Raw genomic sequence first — 27544 nt, 5'->3', positions numbered from 1 at the left:
CAAAAACTAATAAATAAAATTAATACTCATAAATGTATCTAGAACTCTAGCTAAAACCATTTTAAAAAGGAATAATTATTCAGTAATTTCGAAATATAGACATATGATATTTCATAGTATTGTGATTGGTGAAGAAAGTAGATATGTGGGGTATTGTGTTGGGTGATTGGAGAACACGAGGAGACATGTTAAATGATAATTGGTTAAAGAATACGAATACACGATACTTCTGAAACATTCTATAATTTCCCTTTAAAAAGTGTGTATTAAGATACGCAAGACAAAGAAACTCCTTTCATTAAATTACAATAAAAACTAATAAACAAAATTAATACTCATACCTCTATCTAAACCTCTAGCCACCCATATATAAACCACACACTGGTTTCCTAAGCATTTAACTCATTTCTAACAATCCCTTAGTGACCACCACAAGAGAGATCATCATCCTCAACCATGACAAAACTCACTATATTTTTTGCAATGCTCATTATGTACATTGCCATTAAACCCTCAATGGAAGAAAATATTGCACCACAACCGGCCAACAATGGCGAAGAAGCATTAGCACCTTCAGCCATGGATGATTTCTTGGAAGATTTTGCCGGCCTAGCACCTTCCCCCACTGATGCTTTCTTGGAAAAGTGTGTTGAGAATTTCAACGAGACCTGTGGCTCGGAGATCTTTGAGGGCATATTTATAAATACGACGGTCACTGCACCGTGCTGTAAGAACCTTGTGGCGATGGGAAAGGAGTGCCATGGCACGTTGGTTAACAGAATTCTTGAAATGCCTTGGATTAGAAGACATGTTAATGTGCCCCAAGTATTGTCTCAGAGTGATGAGATTTGGAGCAAATGTGTTTCGGATGGGGTGGTTGTTTCGTCTGCCTCGTCTGCCTCGTCTGCCTCGTCTCCAAGCTCTTTCTAAGATTATTTAGGTTGAATAATTTAACAAATCAAGTTCCAATTTCTATGATAAATTTTCCAAATAATGTAAGTATTGTCATTTCATAATAGAGATTGACAAAAGGGGTACAAAGAGGTTAAATTTTGTGAAAATTGAGAAAATAGTTTCTGTTTTTAATGTGATTCTTGATTTGTTAATCAAACTTGAATTATAATCTTATTTCCTGTTAAAAAGGCTGAAATTGAATTATCGTGTTTCTTACCAAAAAAAAAAAAAAAAAATTAACATATTTTATTAAACAGTCACATACTATCATAGTGAGCTACAAAATTCCAAAATTCGGGGCATCAATGTGACTACACCCTTAATCTCTCGTATACACACGACAATTATTGTAACACCCAGGAATAATAACTAAGACTACAAAAAAAATAAAAAATTAATTAAGGCCGATGCAAGATGCCCTCGATTGACACTGTTCAATTCTCCGATCGACGTGTTCATCAGACCCTGGCAGGAGGAAGGAGCCACTTGGAACCCTTAATGAAGGCAAGGGTGATGAAGGGTTTAACCTCTTCATAACTCAACTGCTTGCTGAATTTAGCCCTTTTAGTAGAGGTTGAACCTGGACCTGAGCATTTGTGCTCTCCAAAGTAAACCGTCCTGCAAAAAACCATTATTTATTATTTATATTTATATAACATAACAATAAATGTTATGTATTTGAAAAATACAGAGAAAATTTGGTTTAAAGTTTGTGTGTTGTGAGATGCACTCACTCAACACATTTCAAGTTGTCAGTAATTTTTGGATATATTTTTCTAGGTATTGTTTTAAAGTACATACCATTGCTGTAATTATAACATAAATGCAATCTGCCTAAAAAAATATACTTAAAAAAGGGTTTAGAATTTGAACCAAATCCAAAATGTACTACATCTATATATTTCAAATTTTGGATTTTTTTTTCTTTTATATATTTTTCTGGGAAAAGATTCTTGCAAAAAAGAAAAAAAAAAAAAAATACTTATTGGTGTGGCATAAAAAGTAAACAAATTTTGGTATTTGAAATGAGGCCTACTTACTTGTTTGTTTGTGCAATATTTTTGTTATTTTCTAGATACATAGTATTGCTATAATTATTGTAGAAATACCATGAACCAAAAACAATACTAAAACGAAAATTGATTAAAATTTTAGAGAAATACTAACAAATACCCTGGCACAAGGTGAAAGAATTAATAAGGGAAAACTCTACAGTTCCATAAAAGGGACCAAAAAATTGCCCAGGATTTTATATCTATGTTGTTTGTTTTAAACTTCAAAGTCCCATTATAAATAAATATTGGCCATCGATTTAAATTCTTTGCAAATTTTTTGAATTTTATTTTCTGGGTACGCAGACCCATTATTAAAGTGAGTAAAGTTTATTTATTTATTTATTTTTTGATATAACACATACCACACTAAATTCCACCTTACATATAAAAATAAATCTAAGGCCTCAAAAATATTTATTATAATTTTGTCAAAAATTGTGATTTGTGGCTAAGATTAAAATACTGTGTTATGAGATTCATGCATAAATAAATTTAGACCGCACATTGATGTATGTAAGTAACTTTTTTAATAAAAATATTGAGTCTATAGTATATATCTATCTATCTATCTATACTATTATAAAGTGAACGCATAATATGGTGTCCTGAAGCTTGCTTTACTCTCCTCATGCCATGTGACAGTATTTTTTATTTTTTAAAAAAAAGTTAAACAAAGAGATGGGCAAGGCTTGAACCCATGACCATGGGTTTAAGTACGAGGACTCATACCACTTAAACTAAGTACACATTATAATATTAATTTCATTATTATTTTTTTTATTTTTACTTATTTAAATTGCACACACATCGTGTGTGCCACCCACTAGTATATATATATATATAGACACAAATTTTCTCCAGTCTACTTTGAAAATTATACCATACTATTTGGATTCGTGGTGCCCACCACGGGTCACTCCTCAATGATTTAAATAGTTTGTTTTTTTAATCATAACGTGTAAATTATCAATGTAAAAAATTCAATTGATCTGGTTACTGTAGACTAGTTACTTTATAACATTTATTTGTAAGAAAATAAATGATAAATATTATCTAAAAATTAGATCATTTTTTTTTATAAAACAAATGCAATAAATTAAATTTTTTTCATAGAAGATTCACACATTGTGATCTTAAAAATTAAGAGTTCGAATAATCGAGATATGACTCGTGGTGAACCAATGAGTCCAAACAGTATGATGTATTCTTATATGTATAATAGAAGACATTATAAATTGAAGAGAAATGAGGAATGGAAGAAGAAGATGAAGAAGGGAAAGGAAGGAAGGCTAACTTGTCATGCTCAGGATGGAAGTTATCAGACCATCCTTGAGGTTGAACAACATCACTCATGTCAGTGTATACATACACCACTTTTGCATAAGGCATCCAAGCTCTCCCCAAGAATGCATGCCTTCCTGTTCCTGTTACCTTACAGTGTACAAATGAGTATGCATTGTCCTCTGCATCACTCTTCCGCGCCTGTGCTGTTATCATCGCCACCGGGTCCCCTGGTATCACTCGTAATTCCGAGTTCTACACCAACCCATACACATACAAATCGTAAAATTAGATACGACTCTCTTTTTTGTAGATGTGAGACTGATAAAAATGTGATTGGATTTTGTGTCGAATCGATCTTAATTTATTCTAAAGATAAATTACATTTTGCCACTTTTATACACGGCCATTTTCTAATTTTTTCCTAATTTACTCTTAAATTAATTTTTGTTTATAATTAGACAGAAAATGCCACATAATATAAAAAATATATTATTATATTGGGATTTAGGTTTATATCAGATGTGTAAGTTATATATAATAAAATATTTTTATACTACATAACTGTTAATGTGACATTTTTTGTCTAGTTTTGAACAAAAAAAATATAAAAAATAAACTAGGAAAAACTTGAAACATGTAGGGTTAAAGTGGAAAAAAAAATAAAAAATTAAACGCTAATATAAAGGTGACAATATAATTTAGCTTGTTCTAACACGTTGGTATATATCTTTATTTAATGGAAAATTGATTCATAAACACAATTTTTTATATAAAAAAATCTATCCGGAATGTTGCGTATGTGGTTTTTTGATTTTTTTGTGGTTATGTAAGGTATCTTAAGTTAATTTTCACGCACAAACTAAGTTCTTACAGTCCAAATAAAATTTTCAAAACAGATTTCTCTACAATTTGTGACCTCAAGAGTTCTATGTTGATTGGACGAATCGAATCTAAGATCTAAAGAGAATAAACCCCTAAGTTCCAAGTCTCAAGCCGTTGATTTTTTTGAATTTTTAGTCATCATGGTGGGATGTTTTGTTTGAAATGAAAGAATCGTAAAAATGTATATTATTCTATTCTAAAATTCCGCAAGAGAGATTTTATTGGGTTTCAGGGCATAAGTCTATTTTTAAATTTTTTGGGTCACTAAATTCAAACTCTAATGTCTTTGAGTCAAAATGACACAATTTGTCCAAAGTAACAACTATTTGTTGAAATGAATCTATCTGTCTATCTGTTAAAATTAACCAAACTATTTGTTGAAATGTACCATATGTCACTCATTCAACACCCTATTTGTTGAATATCACACATTTCTCTACCTCACCATCACCACTTGTTGCCGTCGTCGTTGGCGACTTTTTTCGACATGTCTTTGTCACTGAATAAAATTTTACCTTGGATCTAATACCTTATACCGACCTTCAGGATGAACTTTTCACCAAATTTTTCTATTTTATTTTGTATAACATTATGCATTCATCTTTATTTTGTACCTAGTTAGCTACACATTAGTTACATTAATAAGAAGTTAGAATTGTGTATAGTTTTAGGCATGCGTTAAGGTCTCGTTTGAAAAGTGACTTATAAGTTAATTTATTAGCTTTTTGAGAAAATAAAGTAAATCATAACAAATCAACAAGTACATAAAATGATTTATGTTGTTTAACTATGCTTATGTACAGGCTAAAAATAAGGAATGAATTTTACTATGAATGTAAAGATTATAATATGTTGGCTCTAGTTGTATGTGATAAAAGTTATTCAAAATATTATTATATCTAAAAAAAATTATTATATATAATTATATTTTTATTTTATTTTTCTCTTCATGATATGAGTAAGTATGTTCCAACAGAAGTAGGAAATGAGATTATAAACATATAGGGTAGCAGATCGGGCCGAAACATATATACAAATACAATGTAGGTTTTCAGGGTAGGGGGTGTAAATTTGGCCCGGGCCGGGTCGGAGTCGGGCCGACCCATGTTAGGCCTCACGGGCTCCCACAAAATTCGGATTGGGTTGGGTTGGCCCACAGGCCAAAAATTAAGCCCATGCCCAAGGGATATTCAGGCCTTGGCCACACCAGTGGGCTTGGGCCTGGCCTTGGGTCGTGCTTCATCTTCTTTTTTTTTCCATTTTTTTCATCATAATTTTATTATTTTTCACAAAAAATGACACTAGGCCTCAGGCGGGCCGAGTTTTAAGCGGGCCTTGAGCGAGCCGAACTTCAAAATAATGGTCCAAGCTCAAGCCCAAGGTCCAGGGCTAGCCTCGGGCCTAATCAGGTTGGGCCCACCTCGGGCAACAGGCGAGTTTCGGGCCACCCACGGATCGTGGGCTATTTTTATACTCCTATCAATGGGTAACTCGGATTAAATTGAGACACCCACAACCAGTTTGTGCTATATTGTTGAAACGTAAGAATCTCCTACAATATTTAACTAAAGCTCTATTTGGTTTTGGCTAAAAAAACACAAAAGATAAAATTGGTTACATAAACTAATAAGACAAAATGTCACATTCAAATCATAATCATTATACATTTTCTCTCACAAAAGTAAAAAAAGTCAAAAACAAAAACCAAACTAGGCTAAAACAACCAAGTTAAAATAGCTAAAAAGTTGAAAATCAGGTCATTTTAACTCTTCCCAAACGAAAGCTAATTTTAACATGGGAAGTTCCAGTAAAAACATAAAACTAAAAGATCAGATCATCTTCCTCATTTTTCCTTTTGTTTGAACCACCTCGTTACCGCACATTTAGAGATCAAAACACATTGTTGTCACATCACCTCGCTATAATACTCCCGTTGAGATTTGTATCAATTTTATTTTGATGATATGAATCATTCATATTATAATACTCATCAAGTATATTATCTATATAAAAAATGAGATTAATCGAACATGCGTACCCATGATCAGACCATAATTGTTATTAAAAAAATTGTCAAAATTATGTTAATCCATTTATTTTTTTTAAACATAAATATAATTTTGTTATGAGTTATAAATGTCTAATTAACTTAATTTTTTCCATGGATGATATATTTGACAAATCTTACAATATGAAAGGTTCAAATCATCGAAATAGATTCGGAAAACACCCCCACAAGCTCACAGGCACAACACCCTCCGCAGTTCCCTAATCATACACTAGAAAGAGCAGGGGATATGGGATGAGCTCCCTTCCATGCCTCATTTTTTTAATACTCCTTTAAGTTCTTCTTGTGGGTTCTAATTCAAGCACATATAGATGATAGGGATGACCATTTTTAGTACGATCTGCAGGGCCTGACCATATCCGTTCGAATGTGACGGATTTTACCTAACTCGATACTTATGTAGGACGGGAGTGGATTATATTTTAATTACCCGCAACGGGGGTGGATATTGCCTTCCCCGATCTAAACCCAATACATATATAATATAATTAGACATAATAAAGGAATACTAAAAGTTTGTGGTTCTGTTTAAATATAAATAAATAATAATCCTAAAAGTCTCACTATTTATATATATGGAAACAAAAGAAATTATTTAGTATGTTAAGGATTTAAATAGTTCTCAATTTTTTTGGCTATTTGAAATGTGGTCAGGTATCCGCCGGGATGGGGTTGAAAAATTTCACCTGTAGCGGGGTTGGGTTTGAAAGTGGGGGTGTGGAATGACGAACCCGCCCCGTGGCCATTCCTAATAGATGATCCAAACTGTCTATTTCATAACTCTTACAATAAAGGGTATTCATGCAAAAAAATAAGTTTCATTAGACAACTATAAGTATAGAAATAAATTATATATTTTTTTTTAATAAAATAGATGGTTTAAGTTTACAATCATAATTGTCTTTTATTTTATTAAAAACAAAATGTAATTTCTACTTGTGTTCATAAATATTCAATGAAATTATTTTTTTGTATAAATGACTTTTATTATAAAGTCTACCAGATAAATGATTCACATCATTAATATAAGTCCAGATTAATATTCAAAACCAAAAAAAAAGGAAAGAAAATAAAGAGATGAAATTATGAATGGGATCTCATCCTATAAAAACGTCAGAACACTTAAATTTTGAAGCAAGATTCAATGATGGAGAGTGAATTTGACAGAAGATCACATCTAAGTACATATTGAGCAAATCAAATCGAATCATTTTTAGACATCTAAAATGGAAATGTCAACTATTATTTAGGGAAAGAACCATTTTATACATAATTTTATTTCTTATTTTATTTTTAAATTTTTAGATACAAAGCAATGGATTCATATCAATACATACACTTGTGTATGTTTTCTCAAAGATAAATGTGTGGGAATCCAAAGAGACTAATTTAGTGATTAACGCTTTCTATGATCTCATGTTCGAAATTTTTTAAGTGTAATCAATTTCTTAAAATTAGTTTATACAGAATTTTATCTTAATCTTAATTTGGCCTAATGCTAATAGACAATGAGATTAGTCCTCATATTAATCGATTTATTGAGCCAGATTGAGATATTAAAAAATGAAAGTGTGGGTATTAAGAGAGAGAGAGATTATATATACCAAATAGAGAGAGGTGCCACTGCCAAAGATAAAATCAACAGTGCCTTCAATGTAACAATCCTTAAAGAAATGATTGCCTCTGTCATCACAAACTGTGTCTTGAAATCCATAGATTCTGCAGTTATAAAACGACCCTTTATCACCAGACATCCTCAACGCCAACGCTTGCGCTCCCTTCCTCTTCCCATCCGGCCTCGGCGCCGAATTCTTATCCAAATCAAAACAACAACAACAACAAAAATAAAATCCATAAACATCCGTACAAAAATACAAAAACAAAAAATAAAAATGTCACGGTACTATATGTAGTACGTACCACAATTTTAACATTAACAGCACTGAAATAGTCCGATTCCACTATCAACGTAGCACTGTCCACAGTCCCATACTGCGCTGCCGTACCACCATAAATCAAAGTTGGCACATCATTTGGAGACCCATAAAATGTAACAAACTGCCTAGATCTATCAATCTTGATTTTCTCAGTATAGTTTCCGCCACCGATCCACACGATGACCCGGTTCTTATTCCCGGATGGAATGCTCTTCACAGCATCAGTCACCGTCTTGAAGTCTCCGCCGCCTCCTTTCTTCACCTTAATTATTTTAGCACCGGCCTCCGCGGCCACCAGGGCGGGGTCTAAAGTGCCTTTTCGTGACATGTAGGGTTGGACATTGCTTTGGAACCAACTATTTACTTGAGCCTGGTTTGGGGGTATTGGGACCATGTCGTTGGAGAAGACGATTGGAATTGTCAAAAGAACCGCCACCACGGCGGTTTGGAGGGCAGTGTGTGTAATTTTTCCGGCCATTTTTGTGTTTTTTTTATTTTTTTTTTATTAGTGTATTTTTTAAAATATTTTTTTAGTTTTTTATTTTTTTGGATGGATTGATTGATTGGGGAGAGGTTTATATATGCATGTGGTAAGTGGAGAGAGAAGGTGGGTGTGTGATAGAGAGGGAATGTAGGGCATGTTTGGTTTTTTGAGAGCTTGAGGCAACGGTTACGTACTTATTTTAAGAATTTAGAACACCCTTTCGTGAAGGTGGAAGCGACGAACTTGCCCTTTTACTTTCATGGGAAGGTCAACTGAATTTGGGTAGTGCTCGGTAGAGGCGTAAATCTGGTCCGGCCCGTCCATTGACTAAAAAATTAAATTTAGGCCTAGACCCAAGCCCATGAATATTCAGGTCTTGGGCGGGCTAATGGGCTAGGTCTTGAACCGGCCCAATGAGTTTGGGCGGACCTAATCAATTTTTTTTTGTTTTTTTAATTTCTTTCTATCAAAATTTTATTATTTTTCATTAAAAAATACAATGGGCTTCGGGTAGGTTGGGCTTCGGGTCGGGCTCTAAGTGAGTCTTAAGCAGGCCGTTGGGCTAGGCCACGGGCTGGGCTTCAAAACAATGGCCCAAACCCTAGCCCACGGGCTCGGGTTGGGCTCGGGCCTAGGCCCAAGCATGCCTAAACGGGCCGGACCCATCTCGGACTGCGGGTCATTTTTACACCCTAGTGCTCGGTTTGAGTTGCGATCTTTTTTATTCTAAATTTAAAATAGTTATAAGTTCGCATAATTATTTCATAATTATTAAATGATGCGATGGGGATGATCTTAGTCCAGTTTAGTCCTTAGCCAAACATGCAAATGTGGGTACAAGAGCCCTAACACTTAACAATACTACCCACTCATAAAAATATTTAGATTAATACATTTAGGAACTAAAATTATTTTAAGCATGTTTCACATCTAACTAATTTTAAATTTATACTATTTATCTTATTTTCTTAATAACTGTACGGGGAGCAAATATTCCGGCAAGCCCGTACTCCTTTCTTCCGAGCTCCGTCGATGTCGATCACCTGCGAGCAAGTAACGGTGAGCTACCCGGCGGTGTGTGGCCGGAAAAACCCTCCGACGATCAAGTTAGCACACACCTTAGGACAGATAGAGAGAAGGGAGAGAGTGTTTGAGTGTAAGAATTCCTTACAGAGATGTTCGTGTGTCGCGTATGGGGGGCGCAGACATGCTTATATACCTTCTGAGCCCCATATCCACTCCCAGTCTTCTCTTGACACGTGGCTCTGCTATCCCATCTGTCAGCGTAAACCTTGCCAATCATCACCTAATCTCAACTGCCTGACTTCACAGCTGGAGCTTGGCAGCCGAGCTACTCTACCACGGCCATGCCATGCTTCATACCCAAGCGCCTAACCAGATAAAGACATGGAGGACCGGGCTAGGCGGCATCCCGGCAGTGCCTAGCCCGGGTAACTCCTTTGGTCGGCCTTTCTGCCGGTCAAACAGTCTCCTCGGTTGACCACGCCTTTCCGGGCGCCGGTCACTCAGCTTGTCTGGCTTCAGCCATCCCCTGATCAGGCAGCTCGGTCCAACCAGGCGCTATCTAGCCGAGCTCCATCTTGGGCCGGGGTGACTCACACTTGGCCCAAGTTCTTCCCGGCTCAAGTTCTGGCAGCCCACTTCTTGGCGGATGGCCAATCATCTCAGCCCCATGCACCGTTGGGCTCTCAATCTGCTCGGCCGTTACTTCGGCCCAACTCCTGATCATAAATCACCCTCTCAATTGCCCCTTAATTCCGTCCGCGAAAGCGTGACTGGGATTATTCTCTTCGACCAAGATAACACTTCTCCGGTCTCCAAGAGGCCAGAAGGCAACCGGACTGGTTAACAAACTGGCTGCAAACTTGCCCGGTTATCCGCCACGGATGACGCCCTTTTCTTCGGAAGTAGCTCGGTTGGCTCTTCGACTTTTTAACCCGTCGCTTCAGTACTGATATTGCCATAAATAGGGACACGTGGCGGGCTGCCATTGGTCATCGGGCAGCCAACCCGCCGTCCGTGCCAGAATTTTGAATTTTGGCGGCCTTTCGTTCTTACATATACAAGACACCCCTATTACGATCTCTTCCTACTGCTTCTCTTCTTCCTGACGACTCAGAGCTCAAGTGCCTTTTCTCTCCTCATACTCGACTGCCATTCTTCGTGCTTGGAAGAACAGCCCCAGCCCTTCACAGGTAAGATCTTCAATCCCTCTAGAGTAGCTATATTTTTTCATAATACACACATTAGGGCACAAAAACGTAGCTATTAGGGCATAGGCCATAGAATCCGTTCTAAACCTCCCTCTGTTCTTGGTGTTCTTCTTCTTCCTGAAGAACACTGAAGAACTAGAGCGAACCGGGCTCCTGGTCTTCTTTTGATCCAAAAAACCAACCTGACCGAGCAAATAACATGTTTGTCTCAAACACAGCAAAAACCGAGATAATCAAAAGGACTTGGTCGCTCAACCGGGCTAACATCTGGTCTGCTTGGGCGACCGGGCTCCTTAGATAGAATAGACAACCGAGGTGGTTTGGCACCCTTAATGACCGAGCTAAAATCCAGCTCCTGCGACCGCGCTAACACTTAACACTTGCCATCCTTTTCCTGCAGAGTCCAAGGGGACCACTGTCATTCCTGAGGCTCTCAGGACCGAGCAGCATCCAACAACCAGTGCCAAACCCCTCAGCCGGGATACACTAAGCCGGCCACAAATGGGGAAATTCCGCTTCCTAGTGGATACTCCGGCCGCGCTAGCTGCTTTCAGAGAGGATTACGGCATTCCGGCCGATGTTCATCTCGAACTGGCTGAAAAGGAGACCACACCCTGGGGAAGAGTTGACCAATGCCCCTTCACCGTGCTCTCAATTGTTGAAGGGGGCCTCCGTTTCCCGCTCAACCCTCTTATAACCGAGTTCCTTCGTCGCACCGGGCTGGCACCCACCCAAGTGTCCACCAATACCTATAGAATTATCAACGGTGTTCACGAATTGAACAATCGGCTAGGCACCCACTTAGGTCTAGCCGAGATATTAAGGCAACACACAATGGGCCACACCGGCGACGGCCTAGCATATTACTTGAAGATTAGACCGGGCAAGGAAAAAATTGTAACCGGCACCCCGGATAAAGATCCGCACGACGACGATTTTTTCTGGGTGTCGGGCAATTGCGAAACAGCCGAGGTCCCGGGCTGGTTTATAAACAAGGGCGTCGGTTCTTCATGTAAGCCACTCAAACTTGCTCGGTTAGCTTAACGTTTTACCTTGTAACTAACCGGTTCTTGTTTCTTTTGCAGCAATCCAAGCCTTGCAAGCCAACTATCAATTTCCCAACGTCGAAGCAATTTGGACCGTGCTTCGGTATCCTCGCCGAGATTGCAACGAATTACTTGGCTACACACCGACATACAGGTATTCTGCTCCGCGCCGGAGTAGAGTAACTGACTTCCTCCGCGCCCCTTCGCCGCCCCCAGATCCTTCCCTTCCTGACGTTCCCCTCATTCGCCTGACCGAGGAACAAGAAATGGCCAAGCCCAGCAGAATCAAGAACCTGCTCACCGCCACATCCGCCGAGGTGCCGAGCGTATTAACTCGGTCGCCAGCCGCCGGTCAATCTAGTGGCGCGGTGGTCGCCCTTGCCACTCAATCCGCCGGGCAATCCAGCCGAGAACCCTCTGCTCGACGTGCCGGTAAAAGAGCTCGGGCAAACCCGTCCGCCGAGCTAGTCACCGAGCTTACCACCGAGCATCCAACAGACGCCCCCGCCCCAGTGCCGGCCTGGCACCCGCATTTGAAGCACCGGGGCCAAGATATCCCGGTGACGGCTTCGATCAAGGCTGACAAAGAGCATCTGCTCGCCTTCGATCTGTCCAAAGCCCTGCTACTACCGAGCGACGTGGTCGGCAGCGACCACGTCCCCGACACTCGGTTGGTCAAATCGTCAGTGAAGTCTATGGCCAGGGTAAGTCGATGTTCCTTTGAAAATTTCGCAACTGTTTGCTCGGTTCCGTTTTTGCTCGGTCTCCTATCTAATCAACGTTGCTTTTGTTTTTGCAGGCCATTCAAAAACAACACCTGGTCTTGGAGCGTATCCACAGACTTAGGCAGAAAGCCAACGACACAGCCAGCCAGGTAGAAAGCCTTCAAGCCGAGCTCGGCCGGGCTAAGTCTTCTCTTGAGATGGCCAACTCCGACAACAACAGACTGCTCGGCCAGCTGGATGCAGCCGAGAAAAAACAAAATGAGCTCCAGACCGAGGTGGATTCCCTGAAGAAATCGAAGAAGAAAGCTTGCCGGGCTGCAAACACCGCCGGCTTTAACGAAGCCGAGGAGAGCTACAAGAAGCAAGTCTTTGCAACACAAGACATCTACTACAAAGTAGGTTGGAAGTCTGCCTGCGAACACCTCGGCCAAGGCTCCGACACTGACGTATTTGCCAACCCACCTCCAGCTTCGCTACCGGTCTACCTTGTGCCTTACGCAAACGACGTATTCAGCGCTCTGCAAGCGGAGGCCGAGGAAGGACTTGAAGATGGAGATGGTGAGACAGACTCTGAGGCAGAGGAGGCCGAGGTGCAGAAACAGCCCGGCAATGCTGAGCCCGGTGCCCAAGACGTCAGTCCAACCATCAACCTTGATGCTGGCGAGGACGAGTTCACCAATCTCTCCCCCCTAGTTTAGTTCTGTTCTCTTTGTTCTTTTTTGTGGTTTTGCTTCCAACTCTTTTGATATAACCGGGCTCTGTCCCCACCTTTTGTAATGATTTTCTTTTCAATGAGAAACTCAAATTTTTCTAAGTGTTTGCACGGTAGTAATCAATTCCATCTTCAGTAAAATATCTCGGTATAACTCATCGTTTGAACAATACTTTGTCGACCGGAATCCATAACACAGTCGAAGCACTTCAGCATAACAAAACAAATTCATGAACCGAAATAACCATCTCGGTTGTAACAAAGTTGAACAAATCAACACTTCCAACCGGATTAGATCATCTTGGTTGGGATTCCTAAGTTGGACACAACACCAACTCTTCCAACCGGAGTACATCATCTCGGTTGGGAATGCGAAGTTGGACAAGACACCAACTCTTCCAACCGGAATACATCATCTCGGTTGGGAATGCGAAGTTGGACAAGACACCAACTCTTCCAACCGGAGTACATCATCTCAGTTGGGAATGCGAAGTTGGACAAGACACCATCTCTTCCAACCGGAGTACATCATCTCGGTTGGGAATACGAAGTTGGACAAAACACCAACTCTTCCAACCGGAGTACATCATCTCGGTTGGGAATCCTAAGTTGGACAAAACACCAACTCTTCCAACCGGAGTACATCATCACGGTCCGTAACATTAAAACAACAGTCTAAGTGCTAAAGCAAAATTACTTCCATAAATTGACAAAAAGAATTACATGCTGTGGTGCAAGCCAAAAAATTTCTTTGCACAAGAAAAGAAAGCAGAAGCTTAAAAATAATACAGTTTCAAGTTGGCCGCATTCCATGGCCGGGGTATTGCTCTTCCCTCTAAATCCTCCAAGTGGTAAGCCCCCTTGCCCGCCAGACCAGTGATCTTGTAGGGTCCTTCCCAATTTGCCCCTAGTTTGCCTTCTCCTGGCACCAGGGTGTTGCCCATAATCTTCCTCAAAACCCAATCACCAACTTTGAACGGTCTGGGGTGCACCGTCTTGTTATACTTCTTTGAGAGCTCCTGTTGGTAGGTGGCCACATGGATGAGGGCCTTCTCCCGACGCTCGTCCACTAGGTCCAGCTCCAAGGCAATAGCCTCGGTGTTCAGCTCGGGCTCAAAACTCTCGCTTCTGAGGGTGGGCATTTCAACTTCCAAGGGTATGACCGCTTCCATGCCGTAAGCCAAAGCAAATGGAGTTTCCCCAGTAGAACGTCGCGGGGTTGTTCGGTATGCCCAAAGGACGCTAGGTAATTCCTCAGCCCATTTGCCCTTGGCCTTTTCCAGCCGTTTCTTCAACCCATCCAGTATAGTCTTGTTCGATGCTTCGACTTGACCATTGGACTGCGGGTAAGCCGGGGTGGAGTTGTAGAATTCTATCTTCAAATCTTCACAAAATCCTCTGAATAGGCGACCGTCAAACTGGGTGCCGTTGTCAGAGATCAAAATCTTGGGGACGCCAAACCGCGTGACCACGTTCTGCCAGACAAATCGCTTCACGTCTTTCTCTTTGATGGTTGCCAAGGGCTCAGCTTCAACCCACTTTGTGAAGTAATCTGTGGCCGCGATGAAGAATTTCCGGTTGCCCGGTGCTGTTGGCAGTGGTCCCACTATATCTAGCCCCCACATGGCGAAGAGCCAAGGACTGGTGAGGGGAAGAAGTTCCCTGGCAGGCTGGTGGATCTGATGGGCGAATTTCTGGCATTTTTCGCACTTGCGGACATATTTTTGTGCGTCGGCCTGCATGCACGGCCACCAGTATCCCTGCGAAATAGCACGGTAGGCCAAGGACCTGCCTCCTATGTGGCTGCCACAAATGCCTTCATGAATTTCGTACAAGAAGGCCTCCACACTATTCAGGTGCACGCACTTTAAATAAGGACCAGTGAAGGACTTCTTATATAACGCGCCGGATGAAGAGAGCCAAAACCGCTCTAACTTCACCCGGATTTTGTGTGCTTCTTTCGTGTCAGTTGGAAGAGTCCGGTCTCTAAGGAACAAGATCAAGGGGTCCATCCAAGAGGGACCGAGCGCGGCGCAGAGTACATCTGTCTGCCCGGCGTGTTCAATGCTTGGCCGCGGAAGAAAGTCAATCAAAAGAGGGTTTGGGAAAGTATTATCTACCATAGACGCGAGACCGGCCAGTTCATCAGCTCGGCTGTTTTCTTCCCGGCCAATCTGTTGGACTCTAATTGCCTCAAATTGCTTGATATGTGCCCTGACCAGAGCCTGGTACTTCGCCATCCTTTCGTCCTTTGCTTCATAAATCCCAGAAACTTGGTTAACCACAAGCTGGGAATCACTGTACACCAGGAGCTCGGCAGCCTTCATTTGAATTGCGCTCTTGAGCCCGGCGAGAAGTGCCTCGTACTCAGCCTCGTTGTTAGATGCCGGGAAGCCAAGCGTGATAGAATGTTCAATGGTTAGGCCATCCGGGGATATAAGAACAATACCTAGGCCGGCACCATGGCGGTTGGACGCTCCATCAACAAAAAGCTTCCACATGTCCCCCACAAAAAGCTTCCAGCAGTCGGATGGGTCCTGAGAGTTGCGAAGGGCAATGGGATCACAACTGCTCGGCTGTGCGGTGTCAAGTTCGGTGTTGACCGGTTCAAATTCAGTGCCCCTTGGTGATTCGACACCGGACTCAGCAAGTTGTTCTGTAATGCTCAAGTCCGTGGGCGAATCATCAGGTTGCGGTGTGAAGCCGGCCGCAGGTTCTGAGCTGTGTGGAACCATTCCTTCCCCCCTTGATGATTCGGCACCGGACTCAGCAAGTTGGTTCGGAATGCCCAAATCCGTAGGCGAATCATCAGGTTCTGAGCGGTGTGGTTCAATTTCTTCATCCCTTGGTGATGCGGGACCGGACAGAGTTGATGGGTTGGTGATACACAACTCTGTCATCGCTTCACCGGGTGGTATAACCGTGCAAGCTGAGGGAACTTCGATGGTGCGTGCTAACTCTGCGGCACTACCTCCTTCAACTGGTTGTACCTCGGTTGGCATTGCGTGCATCTCATCATCTGCCTCAGTAATGTCGACCGGGCATACCGGATGAATGCCAGATGAGAACTCGGCGACAAAATCTGCCAAGGTCTGGGCTTTTATAGCAGTGCGCGGCTGGAACTTGACATCAAACTGTCCCAACTCGACCGCCCACTTAAGAATTCGGCCTGAAAAGTCCGCCCGTTCAAACAAGGCCTTGAGGGGAAACTCAGTCAGTACGACAATGGTATGGGCGTGGAAATAGTGCGCCAATTTTCTTGAAGCCATCATCAAGGCTAAAGCAAGCTTCTCCAACGGCAAGTATCTCGACTCTGCCGGTAACAAAGTTTTGCTGACATAAAAAATTGGGAGGTGCTTGATTCCTTCAGCCCGGACCAGCACCGCACTGACTGCGTGCTGGGAGACGGCAAGGTAAAGGTAGAGTTCCTCACCCGGTTCTGGTGTAACCAACAGTGGCGGAGAAGACAGATATTCCTTAAGCTCGGCCAAAGCTCGGTCACATTCGTCGTCCCACGAGAACTTTGACTTCAATGCTTGAAAGAAACGGCGGCAGCGATCTGATGACCGACTTATAAATCGATTAAGCGCGGTGGCCATACCGGCCAGATGCTGCACGTCCTTAGCCGAGCTGGGCTGCTTCAACGCTTGCACGGCTCTGATCTGAGTAGGGTCTGCTTCGATGCCTCGGTTCGTGACTAGGAATCCCAAAAATTTTCCGGATCCCACGCCAAAGGCACACTTTGAGGCGTTCAAGCGCAGCTTGTGCTTCTTTAGAATGGCAAACATCTCGGCTAAGTCGGACAAATGGTTTGCCTCATGTCGGATTTTTACCACCATATCATCAATATAAGCTTCCATTGTCCGACCAAGCAAAGGAGCAAACATTTTGGTCACCATCCTCTGAAAGGTTGCCCCGGCGTTTTTCAAACCAAATGGCATGACTCGGTAGCAGAAGAGTCCCCTTGGAGTCGTGAAAGAGGTGATCTCTCGGTCAGGCCCATGCATGGCGATCTGGTGATAGCCGCGGTACGCATCCAAGAAACTGAGCCTATTGTGTCCAGCCGTCAAGTCCACTAGCTGGTCAATGCGCGGCAAAGGGAAGCTGTCTTTAGGACAAGCTCGGTTGACTGTCTTGTAGTCGACACAAACTCGCCACTTCCCATTCTTCTTAGGCACCACTACTGTGTTGGAAATCCACCGAGGATAGTGCACTTCCTGAATTGCTCGTGCCTCAAGCAGGTTCTTTACCTCCTCAGCAACTACCTCGGCGTGATGCAATGCCGATCTCCTTGTTCGCTGGATGACTGGCTTTGCTCCAGGGAAAACATTGAGGTGATGGCAGATAAAACTTGGGTCGAGGCGAGGCATGTCGTAAGGCGACCATGCAAAGACTTCGATATTCGCCATCAAAAACTCAATCATCTCGGTCCTCTCTATGGCCGTGAGACTTGAACCGAGCAGGAAGAACTTGTCCGGCTGCTCGGTATCAATCCGCACTTCAACCAATTCTTCAACAGCCTTATCCTTGGCCTTGGTGCCCACATCATCCAAGACACCCTGGTCCTTCGGTCCCTCGATCATTTGAACGAATCCTTTGGCAGCCCAGCTTCCGTTGACCGCCACGAAGCACTGCTTGGACATGACCTGATCGCCCCAAATCTCCTCGATTGCCCCCATGGCCGAGGGGAATCTAATCACCTGGTGAAAAGTCGATGCTACAGCTTGCATGGCGTGTAACCATCCCCTTCCAAGGATTAGGTTGTACGTCGAAGGCACTTGTAGCACCCAAAACTCAACTTGTTTGACCACGGATCCCGCTTTGACCGGCAGGATAATCTTTCCCAAAGGCCACTCCGGTTGAAAGTTGAATCCAACCAGTGGCGAAGTTGCCGGAGCCAAGTCTGTCTCCCGGAGTTTAAGCTGCTTGAACGCATCATAGTACATGATCTCGACCGAGCTTCCCTGATCGATCAAGATCCGCTTAACATCAAAGTCCTTGACGCGTAGTGTTACCACTAGGGCATCGTTGTGCGGCGTCTGGATGCGCTCAAGATCCCTTGAGGTGAAACTAATCACGTCTTTTTCTTCAGTCTTCCCCCTTTTGATGGCGGGCTGTACCGACAAAACTTCCCTCATATGTTCTGCCTTTTTTATCATGCCCCGGAGTTCGCAAACTCGCTCTGGTTCCACGATGCCGTGGATGACATTGATAACTCCCTGCGGTGGTGCGTCTCGGTCATCCTGTACCCTGGGATTGACCGCGGCCAGATTCGGCTTCACACCGCCATCAATGTAGAGGTCTAGGTGCCCGGCCGCGACGAGCTCTTCTAAGTGTTGCCTCAAAGGAAAACAATCCTCAGTCCGGTGGCCTCTCTCCCGGTGGAATGTGCAACGGTAGCGCGGATTGTAGCCCTTCTGTCCATCGCCCAACTTAGCAGGAAACCGGACATACTCCTCGTCTCGGATTTCACTAAGTATGCGATAAATTGGAATCTTGAAGACCGTGGTGATGCCAGTTCTTGCCTTCAACCTCCTGTTGGCATCTGCAACGTCATCCCGGGCGTAGTCATCCCGGTCGTGCCGACGTCCTCTACCCCGGTTTTTACGGTTTGTGCCACGGTCTGATTCCTCTGCTTGGTCACTTGAGCGGCTGGACTCTTGCCCAACTGCGTGCACTTTGCCTGCCGTCTTCTTGTCTGTCCCTACCGGAGTAGTCGTCATGGTAGAAGCGGACGCGTCATCCTCTACTCGGATGTGTTCATTGATGCGCTGCATAAGTTGGCCCATGGAGGTCGACTGGTGCATGGTAAGCGAGTCCCGCAGTCTATGTCCGACCGGGAGACCTCGCTTGTACTGTGTGATTGCAAGGTTGACCGGGCAGTCCAAGATTTCGTTGAAGGTTTCCCAGTACCTTGAGTTGTATGCCTTCAGTGTGTCGCACGGTTCCATCTTGACACTTAGCAAGTGATCGACTTCTTTTGGTGTTTTTGTGTTGGTTTTGAAGCGTGTAACAAACCCCTCGGCCAACTGATGCCACCTTTGTATGGTCCCTTCAGGCAACCGCTCGAACCACTTTAAGCCCAGCTCGCCCAAACTTGACGGGAAGATTAGGCACATAAGTCCGTCATTGTGCCTATGTCCGGCCATAACCTGTCGGAAGTGGCTCACATGCATGTATGGATCGGTTCTTCCGTCATAAAATGTGAACTTAGGCTGGTGGAAGCCTGCCGGAAGTGGTGTTGTTTCAATTTTCAGGGAAAAATGAGTGGCACTCAGCCTGGCCATGTCCATATCTTCAAGGAGTGGCACTGCTTGGCGGGGCGGAGGCATTCCGACCTCCTCGCTGGCGTGAACCCCGTAAGATAGTCGCTGGAAAGCTGGTATTCTCTAGGCTTCACGCCGGCGGGCCCGCTCCTTTAAGACCGCCCGTAAATCCTCTGACTGAGCGGAGTAAGAGTACCTCGACGTCGTCTCCGGACGTGAGGGTTTGTAGGTGCTGTCTTGCGCGCTAGACTTCCCTGCACCCACGTCGGAATCACCAACCTGGTAACTTCTGGTAATGGATATTGACTGAGTACGTCGCTGACTCTGACCGCCTGAACGGCGGGATGGGGTGCGCTCACTGTGGTCTCCCACTCCAACTATACCCTTCCCTTTGACATGCCGCTTGAGATCTTCCATCTCCGCCGCCATTCGCCGGATGACAGCATCTTGATCCCTCAACTTGCTTTCCAGTCGCCTGGCGTGTGAGTCTCTCCTCCGCCGGTGACCGTCTGGACTCCGTGAATGTCCATGACTTCGTCCGCGCTTGTCCCGCGCGTCTCTTGACTGTCCGCCAGTGGGCGTTCCCAAGTCAGCCATTGGGTGGACAGCAGGAGGTCCCTCTCTCCTTCGGGTATACTCCGGGGTGGCTCCGTCGATGGCGGACAACGGAAACTCGTCGTTGTTCGCCATGGACGGCGATCAGATGAACCTGGAAGACAAGGTTTTGTCTGTCAAGCTTCCCACAGACGGCGCCAATTGTACGGGGAGCAAATATTCCGGCAAGCCCGTACTCCTTTCTTCCGAGCTCCGTCGATGTCCGATCACCTGCGAGCAAGTAACGGTGAGCTACCCGGCGGTGTGTGGCCGGAAAAACCCTCCGACGATCAAGTTAGCACACACCTTAGGACGGATAGAGAGAAGGGAGAGAGTGTTTGAGTGTAAGAATTCCTTATAGAGATGTTCGTGTGTCGCGTATGGGGGGCGCAGACATGCTTATATACCTTCTGAGCCCCATATCCACTCCCAGTCTTCTCTTGACACGTGGCTCTGCTATCCCATCTGTCAGCGTAAACCTTGCCGATCATCACCTAATCTCAACTGCCTGACTTCACAGCTAGAGCTCGGCAGCTGAGCTGCTCTACCACGGCCATGCCATGCTTCATACCCAAGCGCCTAACCAGATAAAGACATGGAGGACCGGGCTAGGCGGCATCCCGGCAGTGCCTAGCCCGGGTAACTCCTTTGGTCGGCCTTTCTGCCGGTCAAACAGTCTCCTCGGTTGACCACGCCTTTCCGGGCGCCGGTCACTCAGCTTGTCTGGCTTCAGCCATCCTCTGATCAGGCAGCTCGGTCCAACCAGGCGCTATCTAGCCGAGTTCTATCTTGGGCCGGGGTGACTCACACTTGGCCCAAGTTCTTCCCGGCTCAAGTTCTGGCAGCCCACTTCTTGGCGGATGGCCAATCATCTCGGCCCCATGCACCATTGGGCTCTCAATCTGCTCGGCCGTTACTTCGGCCCAACTCCTGATCATAAATCACCCTCTCAATAACTTTTGAGATAAACTTTAAGGAAATTTACATATAGGTCTTAATAGTTAAACTTATTATCCAATAGGTCAGGTGATAATTAATGACTTTTTTTAGCAAACACTATAAAAAAAAAAGTCACTAATTGTTAACATTCAGCGACAATTTAAAAATTTTGTTTCAAAAAATATCAATAATTAAAATTTTAATGTTAGTTTAAAAAAACCATCACAAAAAATTATTAATTTTCAACTCCATGGGATTTTCCAGACTCCTTTTGAGAGTTTAAGGCAAAATTTCAAAATGAGGTTATTTTTTTTAGGTAGATTTTAATTATAATTTTTTTAATAACTTATTTTCTTTTCTTTTTTTTTTTTTTGGTGATGTAAAATTACTAATTAAGATTTTGTAATCAAGTTTTTCAGTCTGTTTGGTAACGTTTACGTTTTCAGTTTATATTTACAAAAATTTTATAAACTGATTTTTTTTTTTTTTTTTTTAGAAAAACATAAACTACAAACGCGTTTGGTAATTGACAAAATATTTAAAAAAATTTAAAAATATAAAAGAGTGAGAAATGGAAAGTGGCGGCAAAAGACGGTGGTGGAAAGTGGTGGAAAGTGGTGACGGTGGGTGGTAGGTAGCTAGTGGTGGTGGTGGGTGGGTGGGTGGGTGACGGTGGCGGGTGGTAGCGAGTGGGTGATAGTGGTGGTGGTGGTGGGTGGTGGCGGTGGTGGGTGGTGGTGGCGGATGGCGGGTGGTGGTGGTGGGTGGATGGGTGATGGTGGGGGGTAGTAGCGAATGGGTAGTGATGGCAGGTGGTGGGTGGCGGTGGCAGGTGGGTGGCGGGAGGGTGGTGGATAGCGATGGTAGGTGGCTGGGTGGGTGACGGTGGCAGGTGGTGGGTGGTAGCGAGTGGGTGGTGGTGGTGGTGGTGGTGGTGGCGGGTGGTGGGTGGTAGTGGCAGGTGGGTGACGGATGGTGGATGGTGGTGGGTAGCGAGTGGGTGGTGGTGGTGGTGGTGGTGGCCGGTGGTGGCAGGTGGGTGGGGGATGGCAGGTAATGGTGGGTGGTGGTGGTGGTGGTGGTGGATGGGTGGGTGACGGTGGTGGGTGGTAGGTGGTAGCGAGTGGGTGGTGGCGGTGATGGTGGTGGGTGGTGGTGGCAAGTGGGTGGTGGGTGATAGTGGTAGTGGCGGTGGGTGGTGGTGGCGAGTGAGTGACAGATGGCTGGTGGTGGATGGTGGTGGCAGGTGGGTGGTGAGTGGTGGTGGCAAGTAGGTGGCGGGTGGTGGTAGCGGACGGTGGATGGTAGTGGCGGGTGGATGGCAAGTGGGTAGTGGTGGTGGTGGTGGTGGTAAGGGATGGGTGGTGGTGGCAAGTGGATGGCAGGTGGGTGGTGGCTAATGGCTGGTGGTGGCTAGTGGTGGCAGGTGGGTGGTGGGTGGTGGTGGCGGAAGACGGTGGTGGAAAATAGTGGCGGGTGGTGGCTAGTGTTGGGTGGTAAAAAAAAAAACTGAAAACCCAAAATGGAAACACATTTTTTGGCCAAATTTTTAAACTGAGATCACTGATTTATAAATCAAAAATTTTACCAAACAAGTTTTTATTTGAGTTTTTTAAATATTTGTAAATATAAACAGAAAACTGAAAACATAAGTGTTACCAAACGGCACCATAGTGTTTGATAAAGCTAAAAATTAAAAATTAAAAACTAAAAATTAAATATTGAAAATTGAATGTTGAATTTTTTAAATTGTATATTTCAATTTTTATATTGTGGTAGTGGTCGTAATAGTGGTGGTGGTGGTGGTGGTGGTGGCGGCATTGATGGTGGTTGTGATAACGATAATAGTGGTAATAAAATAATGGTAGTGCTTATAGTAACAGTGACAATGGTGATGAAAGTGGTGGTAATAGTGGTGGTGGTGGTGGCGGCGGCGGCGGCGGCGGCGGCGGTGGCTAGGGGTGTAAATTTGGCCTGACCCGACTCGGCCCGTGTTTGGCCTCGTGGGCTCCCGCCAAAATTCGGGTTGGGCAGGGTCGACCCATGGGCCAAAAAATTAGGCCCAAGCCCAACCTTAGGCCCAGGGGTATTCGAGCCTTAAGCGGGCTGGGCCTTGGGCCAGCTTGATGGTCCTTGGCTTGGCCTCGGGCTTGGGCGGGCCTGGCCTTTTTTTTTGTTTGTTTTTTTTAATTTTTTTATCAAAATTTTATTATTTTTCACTAAAAAAGAAACTGGGCCTCGGGGGGGTCGGGCTTTGAGTGGCCCTTAAGCGGGCTAATAGGCTGGGCCACGGCCTTCAAAATGATGGCCTTGGAGCTCGGGCCTAGGCCCAAATGGGCCTAAACGGGCCAGGCCCACCCAAAGCCGCCCACGAGCCGCGGGCCATTTTTACACTCCTAGCGGTAGTGGCATAATGGTGGTAGTTGTTGCAATGGTATAATGGTGGTGGTAATGGTGGTGGTGGTGGTAGTAGCAACAAGGACGGTGGTAGCGGTGGCGGTGGCATGATAGTAGTGGTTGTAGTGGTGGCGATGGCAACGATGGCGGTGATAATAGTAGCGATGGTAGTGGTAAGTTTATAATAGTATATATTGTTACTTATACTTAGTATTTATAAATTCAGTCATAATTAAGTAAGTCCCCGTTTGGGGATAGGCTATTTTAGCCTAAAAGTCAAAAAATCACTACAAGTTATTAAATTCTCTCTCTACTTTTTTTGAATATCTTTTAATAAAAAATCAAAAAACTAAATAAAATATCCAATTCCCAAACCACCCTTAAGTTTCAGCTAGTTTTTCGCGCTTATTGGAGGGGTTTAGTCTCATCGGAAGCGATTCCCTACACTTTGAACTCTCGTGGTTTTAAATCTAGCTTCACAAGTGCAATGTGAAACAGAAAAACGAATGAGAGTCTAGATCCGACAAATCTTAGAAAATCCATTAAACACCAGAGATGCCAAAAAATTGACTGCATTACTAGGTTTCAGAGTTACCACATAATATTTTTGGGAGAATTAAGAAACGCTTGACTCGTATCAAAGGCCACTTGTCTGTCATAATCAAAGTTGTCTCGGTTCGAGAACTTAGGTATGAGAGGGGAATATCATAAATTAAGTACCCCACTCACCCGATCAAAAATTAGCCTCTACTAAATCATGATATGAATCTTCTAGACGTTATATGCTCATGTTCTGATTATTCAATATGCCAGCATTACTATTTGAGGCAAACAAGTATAGACCACGTCACTTACTTTGGAATGCTTCGATTTCATACTATTTGAGCTCATATGCACAATAATCAAAGTCATTCTCAATTTAAACAAAATAACCTCCATCCACAAGCATTCATATAGATATTTCAAGTAAAAAAGTAGCCTCATGGTAGTATGCTCAACATGGTAACATAAACATACGTATAATATGCTAAAGTAAAAATACTCACCTAGTACTCAATCGTTGCAAGCCAAAGAAAAGAAGATAGAAAAAATGCATGATCATAATATACAAAATGGCTAATGCAACACATACAAAAATGCAACTACTAGATTCGGCTACTATTATGACATGTGAATCAACTCAAAACATGAGGTAGCGCACATAATCAAGTAGGAACTGATAACGACATCAAGTATAATGAGCCGAACCTTAGTGCATGCAAAAAAAGATACAAGGCATGGAAATGATAAAGAAAAACATCATGCTTTGTACAACCACGGTAAGCATGTAAATGAAAGGGAGAAAGAAATGGAGATTAGAAAACATACATCAAGTGTTATAAATTTGCCCTCTAACAAGAGGGTCCGAATGTCCTAATTAACTAATTATTACATCACCAAATGAATAATCGTCTAATTTATTACATTCACAAATATTACAATAGTAAATATAAAAATGGACATGAGCCATATGTGCACCAATGAGAACATCCCTCAAAAACTACTCTGTCTATCTTTGGGAGAACTGCCCTGTTTTACCCTCAGCTACTGCTCTATTTTGCCAACAACTGTGTTTTGTTTATCCACTTTGAGGCCCGGTCAATCCACCATGAGGCACAACCGGGTCTAATAAAATACAATCGTGCTTCATTTTTAGTAAAAAAACCTACTTTGTGCACTGAGGTAAAAACAGTGCAGACAGAGTATTTCCAAAAGATGTTTATCCCTTTTATCCCTCCCTATCATGAAAATACTCAAGGAAGAAATAGACTTGCTTCTCAAATCATCAACCATCGCAAGGTTTGTTGCATGATGATCTTAGAGGCAATAGGAAAAGAATTTACTAAGCACAAAAATAAGACTATTATCCTTACCTCCTTCCTATCACAAGGTTATTCAAGGAAGAGGTATACATGCTTCACAAATCATCAAACATCACAAGATAGTATGCGATGATTATAAAAGCAACTAAAATGAGAAATAATATGTCATGACCCAAACCTGCCCCTATAGGTTTAGCATCGTAATCGGCCAGTAATCCTTGGATTACCGAAGGCCTCTAAACAGATTAACAAAATTAAAGGGCTAGCGAAAGCAAATACATAAATATAATTGTCCAATGAGCTGTGCTGACTTATATGAATAGAATATTTAAAAATTTATATACATAATCAAAAGTCATTCATACATTATCCCACATACATTACAGTATTTTAAGTACAGCCAACGACATCAAATCAAGTCTTAAATAAATAGAAACCACAGAACTTAAACACAGGACGCTTTGGAAACCTGCACGTGAGGCACAATGGTTGGCTGACAACAGAACATAGGTCCAGACAAAAGCCTTCGGGCTCGGGCTCCAGAATGCTCACCTATACATATATATACACACAATGAGCTAAAGCCCAATGAATAACATTAATGTAAAGGTGTTAGTGAACGAAATCCGAACATATCATAAGCGGAAAACAGATCATAACATAATCATCCTCATATCAGAACATAATAATGGTATATCCCATAGAACATATCACAGAACATCTTTCGACTAGAGTAATCGGTTCCGGATACCAATTAAACAAATATCACCACAATGAAGTGGCTAACGAGATTTCGTAATTACTTGTATGTCATGGACCCGCATTTTCATGCCGTCCCCCATGATTTGGGACTATCTATGGATGCCATAATAGATTTCAAACTTGGGATGTTCGTTCACGTAAATAGATATCATTTCAGAAATCATAGCTCATCATATTTCATTTGGAACATAATTCATATCAACATATCTTTACAGAAATGTTACTGTAGACACCCCATTTTTGACCAACCTTAAGACTCAGACGTCACCGATTGAGCGCTTGGTGATGTTGCATATTGTGCTCGTTCTGAGGTTTCAAAGTTTCGGCTGCGAGCCTTACCTCCGAACTTCGGGGCTCTTGCGTGCTTTGCTTCGATTCGCGAACCAGGCTCGGTTTTCTCTATTTCTCTTCCAGAAGGGAGAGAGAGGTCTCGTAGATCATCTCTCAGTGGCCGTAGGCTATGTTTCGTGGTCGTAGGCCATTTTGCCCGTTTGGAGTTCGGTTTTGGATTTTTCGGAGCCGTTGGCCGTGTGCCTCGGTTCGGGACCGCTTAACCACCTCCGTTTGCTCCAATTTTTGGCATGCATCTTACTTACTCCCTTTTGAAGGACACTGTGGTCCGAAAAACCAACTTCGTGGTCGAACACCACTTCCGGTGCCTAACAGCCAGTTTTCGGGGCCTCGGGCTGCGCGTTTCGGCCCCCGAACCTCCATTTTGCATCGGTTTGAGTTCATTTTTGGCAGGGACCTCTGTTTCATTGTTAGGAAGGTCGTAGAAGGGTGGGAGGCCAGCAATTGTTCTGAAGACCATGTTTTATTCCTCCATCGCTCTCCGTCGCCCGTTTTTCCCACTTGAAAGCCAATGTTGACCACCCTAAGGCCACTTTTTCTTGCCCCAAACCACATATTTGTGTTGTACACACCTGGGAGGCCACCAATATCATATGGCCGGCCAGTAATTGTGTGTGACCCTTTTGAACCCCTCCTAAAAGTGGCCTTTTCTCTCTCCTGGTTCATTTTCTCCAGTTTTTGACCATATGGTTGTGTTGTGCACACATGAGAGGCCCTCTTTTTGGCATGGCCGGCCATTAACCTTCATTGACCCTTTTGACCCTTGGCCGACCGGCCACCTAAACCCTAGGAAACCGGCTGGCCATGATCCTCTCTCCAGGTACTTTACAAAAATGCCCTCTGTTTCCCCCCAGATTTTGTATCCGGGGGGCCAACTTTTGGGGGGAAATTTGAATTCCATTCCCCCCCTTTTTTCCCTCCTCTTTTGCCTATATATCCAGGCCCTCCAACTTTCATTTTAGGGGTTAGAAAATCTTGTCTAAGCCTCCTAC

At 43.5% G+C, this 27544-nt stretch overlaps 2 protein-coding genes across 2 annotated transcripts; one reads left to right on the top strand and one right to left on the bottom strand.

Annotated features, from left to right (window-relative positions):
• Positions 1–456: 456 nt before the first annotated feature.
• Positions 457–930, top strand: LOC114319920 (protein DOWN-REGULATED IN DIF1 11). The gene has a single exon (XM_028266991.2). It carries the CDS (start codon positions 457–459, stop codon positions 928–930), a length of 474 nt encoding a protein of 157 aa, XP_028122792.2.
• A 78-nt stretch (positions 931–1008) lies between these two features.
• On the bottom strand, positions 1009–8658 carry LOC114319910 (pectinesterase 1-like). The gene is made up of 4 exons (XM_028266981.2): positions 8164–8658; positions 7848–8054; positions 3304–3545; positions 1009–1572 (listed from the first exon to the last, which is right to left on the bottom strand). The coding sequence occupies exons 1-4, from the start codon at positions 8656–8658 to the stop codon at positions 1413–1415; spliced, it is 1104 nt and encodes a 367-aa protein (XP_028122782.2). The 3' UTR covers positions 1009–1412.
• Positions 8659–27544: the final 18886 nt, after the last annotated feature.

Source organism: Camellia sinensis, chromosome 1 (assembly GCF_055761805.1).
Source record: "Camellia sinensis isolate YWXY chromosome 1, ASM5576180v1, whole genome shotgun sequence".
NCBI classification, from domain to species: domain Eukaryota; kingdom Viridiplantae; phylum Streptophyta; class Magnoliopsida; order Ericales; family Theaceae; genus Camellia; species Camellia sinensis.
The sequence above is the reverse complement of the archived record's forward strand: the minus strand, read 5'-3'. Positions and strand labels throughout refer to the sequence as shown.